Source organism: Styela clava, chromosome 15 (assembly GCF_964204865.1).
Source record: "Styela clava chromosome 15, kaStyClav1.hap1.2, whole genome shotgun sequence".
Lineage (NCBI taxonomy): Eukaryota > Metazoa > Chordata > Ascidiacea > Stolidobranchia > Styelidae > Styela > Styela clava.
The window spans coordinates 17657037-17670055 of record NC_135264.1 but is presented as its reverse complement, the minus strand read 5'-3'; the positions used below and the strand labels follow the sequence as shown (position 1 = coordinate 17670055).

Here is a 13019-nt window from a genome sequence, read left to right as displayed (position 1 = left end):
ATAAACCTGTGTTCGAATGTATCATTCAGCAGAGCAAGAGAAATTAACTAAAATGTCAACTCAAGTCAGCGAAATATGAATATACCTATAAATTTATGGATAACCCAAACAAGTGTTAAAGGTACTCACTGACTCAACGGAAGCTACGCTTCTATTTTTTGGGCCTATACGAATGTCCGCTGATGAACGGAAATCGGTCGTTCGGAAAATAACTTAGATTTAATTTTTTCAGTTCAGGATTTTAGATTAAAAATAGGTAACAAAGACCGACAATGTAGTTAATAATTTAGCGTATGATACAAACCAATAACCAAGGTGGCAAGTAAAATTTAAAGCGAGTTGTAAAACGATAAAAGACACAAACTCTCTGAAGGCTGTAATTTGCTTTATTGGTTACACAAAGATTTCAAATGACAAGCGAAAATAACTCTTTACTCGAGTATTCAATTTATTATATTTGTCTTTTAAGTAACATAGCGAAACTTATGACGAAATTTTATTTCGTACGTGAGCGAGCAAGGCAATAAAAAGGTAATAGTCAGGAAAGCGAGCAAACAATAAATAAAGTTTTAAAATGCCAAAGTATATACCAGTAGATAACTGGGAAGCGCTTCGCAATTGCACTAATTCGCTAAAAGCTACGGCTGTAGTGCTTGCCAGGCTAGTTGTCAAAGATTTGAGACCATTCTCATATACTTTGTGACCATTTACATATATATACTTTGTATGAAGCATGATGAAAATCTGATTCTGAAACTTGTATATCCAGTTCTAGTTTTATGATTCAGCGATTTAAAAGCGAGAAAATTAATTTTAATTCAGCATTACCTCGCTGAAAGTCACAATTGTATATTTGGGCATGATAACTAAAAAATCATTCTCTCGTACAAAAAATTTTCAATTTGTTTAGTTTGACCAATGCAACAACAAGAGAGTCACAAAAATACGAGCAAAGTTTCAAAATCCAAAATCGTATTTACTGTCGAATAATGCCCCAGATTAACTGCATGTACAAAAGCGACCCAAAAAAGGAACCCATACAATATATTCCAAATGGCCATAGTTCCGTTTTGGGTCACGTTGTAGTTTTAGTAGCCGTTGCCATTTCAGCGGACTTCACTCAGAGATAAGTCTTCTTTGTGTTCTGTACCACTATAAATCTATCTAATTCAGTAACTCCCTGCATTTCAGTGTTCCCCGCGAAAGAGAAAAGTGATCAGTACCTGAACACTATATATATTTCTTTTGCTGTTGGTAAACTCGCAAATTACAAGTGACCTGCTATAAGCTACGATATTGGTGATCAATGGACTCTTCATAATACGCATCCTCCGCGTAGCAAAACTCAAAAAAATTAACAATTTCGTTTGAATAAATGTTCTCATGCCGTAGCGTCTTCACGCCAGCAAATACTCTTTATGACATCGTAATACTTTTTATTGGTCATTGTAATTTAACAAACCGCATGTAATATGTGATAAAAACGTCACAAAGCATTTACAATTTTAAATCCCTCTGCTTTTGTGAACTAACAAAGCAAATAGTGTTATTAACTTTAGTCCCGTCAAACGAAGCAATATTTGTTTGTTCTCTAACAAAGGGCCTCCTTGTTACGGCATAAAACCAACATTTTAAAACAACAATGTCGCTCGCCACGGAGAATTAATAGAGATCGCGATTATGAATGTTGGTAGATTAAATAACTGACACGCGAAAGCTTCGAGAGCTTGTGTGTATTTATCCGTTTCGCTGAGACAGGTTTCGTAGCTATAGTTTCCCAAATTCGGCTCTTGCCAACACGTCATCTTCCACCATAATTCTCTCTTGGTATTTCAGTAAGCGCCCGTAATTTGGCTTAAAGATTAGTCTCCTCTTTTTCTGAGTGAGTGCAAATACCCTTAATTTTGACCAAATCTCTCTCAAAAATTTTGCGAACGAGAAACCACAAAAGTATTTACCGGTATACGCATGTTTGTGCTCTAATATTCAGAAGAAAAACGAAATATTTAATGTTTATCAATTTAATTAGACACGAATGAGACGGCTGTCATTTCGCTCTGCGCGATCATTCTATTTATCGTTTCTGAAATTTTTTACAACTTCCCAAACGTTCATTTCTCGATATTTTACGTTTCCGGTGTAATCAACCATCCGCTCTAATCGCCCCAAATTACAAATTTTATGTTGAAATGCATAGCACTAATAATAAATATGCCTCTTCCCATGTTAAGCATTTTAAAATATTTCCTATCTATTGCATTGCAAACGAATATGGCGCCTGTTTATTCGAAACTTTGACAAAATATATCACAATCTAGCATTTTAACCATTGCATGTGTAGTCGTAAACTTTGCCTAGCTGACTAATATACTTTCTGTTAATGGTAATAAATTGTGCTATTCCTATGAATATATATTGCTTCGCTAGGCAAATGCGGCTTGAAAAATTATAAAATTTTATAAAAGAAAGACTAAACAGTACATTATATATACGAACTTGCTCAGTACAAATTTTCGCTATTACTGCAATCTGGAAAACAGCCATGAGATTGTGAATAACTGATTCCTCGGCAAATAATTTTTGGCCTTGCAAAGAACGCTTACGGTATTACAAACTTTACTAAAAAAAAACAATAATCGAGCACACCATAATGATTCTTTGCTGCTGTGACAAATTTCCGCTCGATTATCACACGCTGATCATAAAAATGCCACTGTGTTCTAATATCATATGGATAATTTATGTTTAACAAATTAAAGTAAATAAATATTTAAAGCAAACCTAATGGATATATATGTTGTCTATGAGTCTAATATTGGAATATTTCGTTTCAGCCGATTACTGCTGGTACTATTGTAACTACTTACTTTCCGGTAGATGTTTGTATAACTGTGGTCGGCAAACTGTGGCCCGCGAACAAATTTTTGTGGCACTCGAACGACATCACTTTTAATGCACTGAACAAAAGTTGCTCATAAACTTATTATTTTTTGCGTACGGGTGTTTGTCGTAGGAACGCGTTGTGCCCCTCAAAAGTTAAACGGCCGTTAGTTGTGATTTTACACAGAACTTTTCAGAGTCATAATTTATAAGCGGAATAGGATGTGAATGCTATCGAAAATTTGGGCGCGCTGCAAGTATGTGTACCAAGATGACGCACAACCTGAACCCAACCTGATACCTATACTATGTTCAGGTTGTGCGCCATCTTGGTACACACAGTTGGGAGCACCGACGTTTGTATATTTGGCCATCAAAGGATTTCAATTTCTAGTGCAATCTACATTCCTTCCTAACTAAATAATTACTAATATTTTCAGTGCCTTGAATGTTTTTGGCGTGTGTTTCTACTGAGTATCCCGTGATAAAAATAATATATATATATCCATTTCTTCTCTGCTCTGTCTTGAAATCGCCTCACCACTAATTTTTTTTATTTCTGATCGACCTCTCCCCATTCCAGTTTAGAAACATGGAGCATTAAACTAACCTTACTTGTTTATATCTAACTTACGTTTTAAACAGAAACAAAGAAAACGAGATAAATGGTGGCGGTGTATATATATACAGAATAATAACCTTTGCTGTTCTTGCTTTTTTAAATTCCAAATTTATCTGAGTAATTCAGCATTGTTGATACAACACCAAAGTGTTGTCTTATAATTGTTAACTGTTTCTTGGCACTATTGTTCAGTCACAGACCTCGAATTGTGAGCACACAAGAATAAGGTATCGGGTTGCTAAGAGACAACAATGTTTGAGTGTAAAGAAGAAACTACTGCGCGAAAGAGTGAGAAAAGTAAGAGGAGATAACTGTACCAAGTGGCAAAGATTGCCATCGCCACCTAACGATAATATTTACTCACTGATTAGATAAGCACGGGCAGGGTCGGCTTCAACTTCTGCAAGGCACGATGTGAAACGGATTTCGCTGCCTCCACCTTGGAATAAGTAATAAAATCTTAATTTTCAGTAATATATATCGATACTGGCAGTTGGTTTCATGCTGGTTTTGGAATTTTTTTGTGATTTTAGTTCTGCGCGTTTCTTGAATTATACAGAGTACAGGGTAAATGTAGAATAAACTCGTCTACGCATCCCATTGCCTTTTAACCAAATACTAAACCACGATAAAAGAAAGATTGCTTGGTAGGTCAGAATATCATTTGTACAAAGCCCCCGGTAAAACAACACCCTCGCCAAAGTGTCACGGTTTTTATTATCCGCGTGTTTTAGTTCAGTTTGCCTTTTTATATTTGCCTATTTGTATTCGAGAACCCTCACTATGAATATACTTCATCCGGGTCCGGTTACTGTGCGACTCCAACCACCCCCGAGTTGTGAGAAAAAAGGGCTTCGATCTCTTCCTCGCTCGGCTGGGTTGGGTGTCGGACGTGTTTTCATGTGTTCTCTGTTTTATGCTGTTTTAAGTGTTTTCAACTGTGAAGCTGTACAAACCACAAATCCGGAATTTGAGTCTTCTGATTCTTTCAATACACAGAACAAAAACCTATCTGTGACAAAAGCTAAAAATAAGAAAAATTAGTAATTATCTACACCAGGGGTGGGCAACTTCTCTAATCGGCGGGCCAGATGTGGGAAAATGAAGTCCTCGGTGGGCCGGATTATTACATGAATAGTATTCAATATCTTAATCACATGTTTATTCGCTAATGCAAGAAAGAAAATTATAAATCGCTTTTAAAAATTATTCTGCTGCCTGGCAAGTTTTCTGTCCAGTTCTGTTGCTCTAGTCTGCAGTTCCACTACTGATAAATTATTGTCATAGTTTCAATGTTTCGCCACATAATGACGAGTAATGTTGTACTCTTTTGATACCGCAACACCTTGACCACACAGTAAACATACTGCTTTGTTGCCAACCTTTGTAAAAAAATACTTCGGTATCCAATCTTTGTTAAATGCTCGACAGTTTCTGTCAACTTTACGTTTCTCGGGATATTCCATGGTTAATAAAACTTGATATAAAATCTAACTTCTGAAATTCATTTATATTTGGAATCTAAATATAACTGATGACAGTAGTGGGGAATGTTAACAACGCCCTCTGCTTTGACCTTATATTGTTTGTTTAACACAGTGTTTCCCAACCTTTTTTGGTCGCGGACTATTTTCACACCAGGGGAAATCTTTGCGGACTCAACGTGCGTTAACTGTAAAACCGAACTCTGTGTGAAGAAGCAATAAAATCAAAAACAACAGAATTTTAACGAAGTCCGTTTATAATCCATATTTACAAATTGTAATCGAAACCATAGCGAGGGTGCTCAATCGAGACATCGAGAACTGCTCGCTCTGACAAACTCGAAAGATATTGTAAGATCACTGGCGAAGATTCGCTGAGGAAAACTATAGGAAGGAATTTGCGACTAAAATTTCCTAATAAATTCATTTTGATTTTTGTCCTTATCGATCGTCTTCGTAATATTAAAAAATGAACAATATCTTTATGGCTGGTTCCTGAATTCGTTGTCATTTTCTGTCCATCTTTGTCTATCGAGTCTATGTTTTTTATTTGCCTCGAAACAAATCCTCCGAAATGTTGTTACTGCGTATACATTGAAAATCTGATAGAACTCACCTAATGGTATTTCATATTCAAATCAATATATCCGCTCGGAAAATTTTGAAATGTTACATTTTTGTGAATTGAATTTTACCAAATAGCCCACTGGAAAGATGTGAAATCTATGCGATATTAACGCACAATAAGATCATTTAAAAATGTAGCAATGGTGGTACAGGAAACAAATATATAAAAAACACAAATATAACACTCAATCTTAACGGAAGCGAAAAGTACGTGTAAACTCGTGTTTTTGTCAGAAATCTGCGAGTCCGTTGTGCAATTTAATCGTTTGATTCAGCGCGATTGACCTGCTGTGTCTAAGTCACATGTTACCAGGTATTCCAATAGTTTCCTGTTCGAATATTTTGCCCAGCCCCCATCCAGTTCGAATTCTAGATGAGGGTCATAAAATCAAAAATCCTTCCAAAACAACGAAGGCTGCACATTATTCCTTCTAGGAATAGACTGATTCTTACTGGTTAGTTGTTCATTTTGTTGAATAAATCAGGTGGTTTCTTTAAGTTGAAGTGTCTTTCCAAAATTAGAGGATAACCTAGAATCAGAGTTATAAAGGGTGGTGGTTTCAAACTGCAATGAAGTACTTGAACAAGCCTATAATACTATATTTGCATTATTGTCTGTTAAAAATATTATTAAAATAGTAAGCGCATTGTTTCGTTGTTTTTTTTAATCGTATATAGTATGAGTTTCAATGGAGTCTGTTTTTCCCACTTTTACAGTAAGTTTTGTTCTGAAGGCCAACAGGTCCTTTTTTATTTTCGCAGTAAGGGGATAAATTAACTCAGCGAGCGTATTTTTTTAAAGCATTAAAAATTCATTTGCATCTATTTTGCGCATCAACATCCATTAATATAAAACAAAGTATATTAAAGCAAAGCATTTGCTTAAATTCGCCTTCTATATTTGAAATTAACTGACGTCAATCTTTGTATTTTAAAAAAAAACATAACAAGCACATTCGTGAAAGTAAAAACGAATTAAAGAACTGCCAGTTTATTCAAAAACTTTCTGCATCGAGAATATTTTAAATGATTTTAATCCGGAACTATTGACGGAAGTTCGGTGAAATTAAAACTGCAATTGTATTATAAGTGATTATTTTCACAAACAATAGCTCGTATAATCGACAGAAACAAGTCCAAGAAACGAATTGAAGCACGGTCAACAATTATAAAAAAAATCCACTCGATATCGATTAACGGAAAAGCGAAAACACCAAGGACCATGAGACGACGACAAATAGAAAATCCGTCTTGAATTGCTTGGTTATGGTACGTAGTGGATATAATATGCAAGTAATGAACATGTACTGGTGTTGTTTAAAGATAACCTGTTGATGTTGCCACAGAAAAATTCATGAACATTTACAAACAAGAGAGCTATGCTCAAATATATGGACACGTAGCGCCACCCAGTGGCAATAATTTTGATGACGTCATAGCGAAAAAAAAAGTAATAGCTAAAAATTTTATCTTTAACCACTGGAAATATCAAAGCAATTGGTCCAGTATTCGAAGAGAAAAGCGATTTTTTTTTTAAATGGAGACGGAGACAAATAACAATAACAACAAAATTTTGAAACGATCGTTATGGCCACTAAACGTGTCCAATACGTGGAAGATATGAACATGGGATGTCACATGACTAGGAATGTGAACGAAAACACAACATGTTAGATCTTCGGAGAAAACTTCGAAAATCAACGGAAGTACGACAAGACGCAATGGAGCAACTTAATAGTAAAATTAAAGATGAATTAAGAGAAATTATATTGCAAAGCATGATAAAAGCGAGTATACCCCTCCGATACAGAATAACCTTTTCAAAACATACATTTTTTTTCTTATTGGCAATTTTTTGATGATTTTGAATTAAATGTCCAGCCTAAAGCGGACGTATGGTAAGCCTAGTCATGGGATAAGTTAATCGGTTATTTTCTTCAGTTTCTGGTCTCGATGGTGGAAGGAGTCGTAACCGACCAGCGGTTAAGTAAACCACCCTGCGCCAGCGAGGATTCCAGCAATCCCCCCGCACGTAATTGTCCCCCGCCAAATTCGAACCCGTGCAGAGTGATCAGCAGTAGCCTACTGTGAGACGTGTTTCTAGCGTGGTGTTTCACAGCAAAACCAAATTAGCTATGTTTAATATTTTGACAAAAATCTCATTCTAACATGGACATAAAGCACTAACTGAAATTCAACCCAAAGCAGGTAGTTTTGAAACCCAAACCAAAAGATGGTCTCTGGTATTATGACGAAGCCCAAAAACGTTGGGTTATAGGTGAATCGCTCACGAATAGCGTTGGAAAAATGTTTGTTTTAAAAAAAATAAAACATTTCTTTTTCGGAAGCCGCGCAGGTTATAGGTTTGATGGAAAGCGTATCGTTCATCGGGGTGCGCTGAGTCCAGCTTCACGTTTACTGAAAACAAATACGAAAAATACCATAATCCGATTTTTAGTCGATATATAATTGAAAGTAGATTTCAGAAAATCTTGCTTTGATCCCGGATAATATTATATATGCTATTTATGATCATATGCATTATTCGTATTTACAATTAAATGAGGGCCATTTTCAAATTCGGCATCCAATCATCGATTTCGTACCGAAGATTAAAAAAAATTGATTTCTTGTGAAAAAAATTAAAAATTTGTTCTGCTGGTGATCACACACCATGGTGTTGGCCACTTGAGTCATACATGTAAACGAAATCATTGTCAAAAGTTGTCGGAAAATAGAATAACATATTCGAATTTGGCTCAAATCTTACCATTTGTATTATTCAGGTATTTTATAATAACCATTACCAGCTGAATGTGCTTAAACAGATCTTTTGCTCTGCGTTTTTTTTTCGGAAGTTTTAATTCTGAGTAGGATCCGTTTGATCGTAAGAAAAATTATTGTAAGTTATTTTATTCCGCGTGGGAACCGGTTGAAAACTGCAGAATAATTTTCCGCTGAAATTCCGCTGGATTCACAGTGGTCGTAAAAGTGTTTTGTGCAAAATCGACCGTTTGGGAATACAGGAATTCAATTAAATATGATGAACTAGATAAAATGCAGTGTAACATGAGAGCCATTTTTAAATGCAAATTAATAGGGATGATGAGATTAATGAAGAATGAGGAAAGAAATGACTTGCTTAGAAATGATCATATGGACTGCATAATTAATAAATCGATTAGGTATGTTGTGACACCCATTGTTCCCGTTTGTGTTCAATTAAACAAGATGTGTACATATACATCGAATGTAGAGATTACCTAGGGCATGATGGTTAATTGTCTGATTTTTTGTCTAATCCTTCTAAAATCTTGTTTTTTCATATAAATTAAAATGCTAATAATGAATAAATCGATAATATATATTGTATGATATGAATGCTGGTATTGGAAATGTGTATTCAAATGGACACTGGATTAATTGTATCACAAACATGGACAAAAAAAAAACTGGATCTAATGGCATGGGTAAATGTATCTTTATTTAATATTTGTCATTATTTATCTGTATATTGTATACTTGTAAAATCACATAAATTATATGCAAAATTGGAATTCATGCAACTAAATTGAAATCATGTATTTGGATAACCAAAAATATCATATTCATAAATCCAAATTGGCAATGGATTTTAATTTGGCCACCCAAAAAAAAAAATAAAAAAAAGGTCGTAAATCATTGTTTACTGATAGCCTCATACCGGTACTGATTCATACTCTGTTAACATCGTATTGGAAAGCTGATGTTTTCAGAATTCAACACTCACAGCGAGACAAAGTGATTGATAGGGTTAAGGTATTTGTTTATATATTTTATAGTGATAACTCGATAATCACATACCGGTACCTTATTTTGGAGTGAAAGTGGTGACTCCTTTGCGGCCCATGGGCCGGGGCCACGGCCCATCGAATTGGGCCTCGGCCCATCAAGTTGTGTAAAGAAACTATCCACTTGGCTAACACAGACAGTCCCCGAACTCATAATAGAAATATAATGTAAAAAATCTGAATTTTTTTTTGTCCTAACCCTAATCGGGTATACATACTACAGGAGTATATTTTTTTGGTTCGAATATTGACAATTTGGTAAAAATTGGAAATTTTGTTAAGATAATTGAATTTTTCCTGATGGGGCCACGGCCCATCAAGCTATGGAACACGGCCCATGTGGCCCAATTAGATGGGCCGTGGCCCCGGCCATGGGCCGTAGAGGAGTCACCACTCCTGTAGTTATTTTGAGGACCAAAAGGGCACTAATAATCTCTCCTGTTTTTCACAAAAAACGGGTCCAATGTAGTTTCGTACTTTTAGTGGGCGCAAAATATCAATCTTTGCATATGTCAATCCTAACCCCCACCTGACTGTGTCATCTGCTCATTGCCTTGAAACACCGAGTGTAAAAAATTTTCAAATCACTGAATTTTACAGCAGGGCTACTCACTGACTCAACTATTTTAGATCCATATACAAAACTAAAAATTATTGGAGTCCTGTCTTTCCGAAAATTATATTTCGACATCTTTTAAGGCCCATTTCCTTAACCGGCTGTCAATCATTCCAGTATTGCCTAATCAAGATTGTTTCCAGAGATGGCCAATGCTGAATAGTTCACTATTTCGAATACATTCGAAATTATTTTTTTCGAATATGAAATTTCGAATACTTCGAATTAAAATCCACTAATTGAAGCTTATCTAAATGTATGTAGGAATTTCCATACAATAAGCGATGGAATACTTGCTATCTACAAGTTACAACCTAGCTATATTACCAGGCATTTCATATTTGCAGATTATTGCAGTATATATTTTTTATACCATGAGTCATGTTAACAGAATTTAATTTAAATATGGCAATAGTGGTATCAATGATGGATTTGAATATTTGCGCAACACAAAATCATCCTAGTAAAACACCCATACTTTTAAATACCAATCATTATCCAAATTATTTGCCAAAAAGCGGGATAAAGTATGAGTTATTTTTCCGACTTGTGACAATTTTTTTCGTGAGTACAAAAATACGAATCAAAAATTAATTATATTCGGGAACTTTACCACACATTCTAAGTCCGAAGATCGCCGTTGTATGTTTGAGTAATAATACTTTTATTATTTTATAAATTTGAAAATAGGAATCAAAAACTATTTATAATCGGGTAGTTTACCACAAATTCTAAGTTCACAGATCGACGTTGTATTTTGTAAATACGAAAATAGGAATCATCAATTAATATTAATCGTGAGTTTGCCACACAATTTATGTCCACAGATTGCCGTGATATTGTGCCGAATATATTTAGTTTTTGATTCTTATTTTCGTACTCACGAAAAATTGTCACAAGTCAGAAAAAGACTTTATACCTTATCCCGCTCTTGGGAACTAATTTGGATAATGGTTGCCATTGGTTTGTATTTAAAAGTATGGACTTTTTACTAGGATGATTTTGTGCTGCGCAAAATATTCGAATCCATGACCGATACCACTATTTAAAATGCCTTACCATGTTAATTTAATTCTATTATCATAACTCAAATGTTGGTAAATCACACATTTCAAGGTCACAGATCGCCGTTGCATTTTAGAATTATAATAGTTTTATTATTTTGTAAATACGAATCCGAAATTAATTATAATTGGGCAGTTTACCACGTATTTCGTGTCCACAAATACCCGTGGTATTTGGTATCAATACTTTCATTATTTTATCAATATAAAAATAGGAATCAATATTTAATAAAATCGGTCAGTTTACCACACATTTTATGTCCACAGATTGTCGATACAATCATGAGTTACGTTGAACAGAATTAAATTAATAAGGCATGACATTTTAAAAGCTGGTACCAGTCATGGATTGCATTATTTTGCGCAACATGAAATCATCCTGGTAAAGGATCGATACTTTTAACTATCGTTATCAGAATTATTTGCAGGAAATTATTTTCTAATAAATCGACTTGTTTTTCCAACTTGTGACAATTTATTGGACATCGTAACAATGACTGCTATAAATAACGTATTTCCCCGGCTAATAAGTCCACATGGCAAATAGGACGATGTCTATTTTTAGCACTCAAAAAAGGGGTTTTTCCATATAGGCCTCCAATAAGACGGGTAGAAAAATTGAATCCCTGTTGTACAGTTATGCTGATATGCGCTAATAATTTTATATGTTTAGAACCAGATCATGTTAGTTTGGTAGAATCATACTCACAGAATTAACTATTTTTAACAATTGAGCGGTAAATTTAAGTTGTAAAGCGGTAACCATTTTGGACAACCTATTAACCCGAATGTTGAAATAATTTTGGAATGTGATAAGTAATACACTCACTGTACGTCCACGGGTTATTTGATAGCTGTGTTTTTCTGTCCCTGTCGTGTTTTGTTGAATCATCAAAACAAAAGGGTCACAAATCATTTTATCTCGGTGGTCGTGTTTATCTTTAAAGTGACGATAACCGGCATGCGATCAAATATCATGATTGGCAGACCCTAAGACCCGAATATAAGGTTACACAAATCATGCTTGAGAAGACCTATGCAAATAATAAGCAGGCCACATAGAAATAAAATAATTTCAACGTCAATTTTTCGACGTAAAGGAAATAAATTTGTAAATTAAAAGCCTCGTAAACGAATGTCGGCAATGTCCACCCATGAATTAGGTGCAGTCCGAATCCAATGCTCAGAATGTCTGGATTCAGACCATGATTCACCAGATGAGTAGCCCTGCCATGTAGTATTTGAACAAAAACTTGAGATTTGACACGAGTTTGAAACCCCTGTTTTACAGATTTTCTTTGTTTTCCAGATCTCAGCTCTGAGCTGCCACAGACTATATAGATCATGTTGAGGTTTATTCAAAGAAGGTTCGAACTTTTGTGTGTTTTTTGCAATAATTTTCAAAAGAGTCTTGAGGGTCTAAACATCGTTTCAAGCTACAAATATGTATGCTACAGAATATGCCTTCATTCTCATTTCAAGAGGGGGGTCTGACCCCTCCAACCCCGCCCCCTAGCTACGCTCATGGTGCAATCACTGGGGATTAAGCGTCACTACGGCAACAATGCTGGGTGAAACAGTCAATTCCCAACCCACCATTATATTTCTACATTTTTTTGACCCAACGCATATCAGGATTTTTATCTCTCATATCAAGTCTGATGATGGCATATAATACCGGTACTCCTGAAGTATGTGAAACAAGATGGCGGACACCGGAACGTAGTATGTGTACCAGATTAGGATTAGGCCATAATATCAGTTACAAATACTACTGGACTCACCTGGCTAGTCCTCGAGCTCGTAATAGCCTAACCCTGACCTGGTACAGTCCGCAACCTTGGTTCACATGCTTTGAAAGTACCGAAATAATGATATGTTCGATACAGAGATAAG

General features: G+C 35.3%; 1 protein-coding gene across 3 annotated transcripts in view; it reads left to right on the top strand.

The window, feature by feature from the left end:
• Positions 1-8985: 8985 nt before the first annotated feature.
• The window catches only part of LOC120334055 (eukaryotic translation initiation factor 4 gamma 2-like), a 56662-nt gene continuing 52628 nt past the window's right edge, over positions 8986-13019 (top strand). The window contains exons 1-2 of one of the 3 annotated variants that reach the window (XM_078120576.1): positions 8986-9411; positions 12433-12490. Coding sequence is in view for 1 of the 3 variants with exons in the window: in XM_078120577.1 (XP_077976703.1) it covers positions 12468-12490 (23 nt within the window). In the remaining 2 variants the exon portion in view is untranslated. The remainder of the gene's footprint in view (positions 9412-12432; positions 12491-13019) is intronic. The other 2 variants (XM_078120577.1, XM_078120575.1) reach the window with 2 other exon arrangements.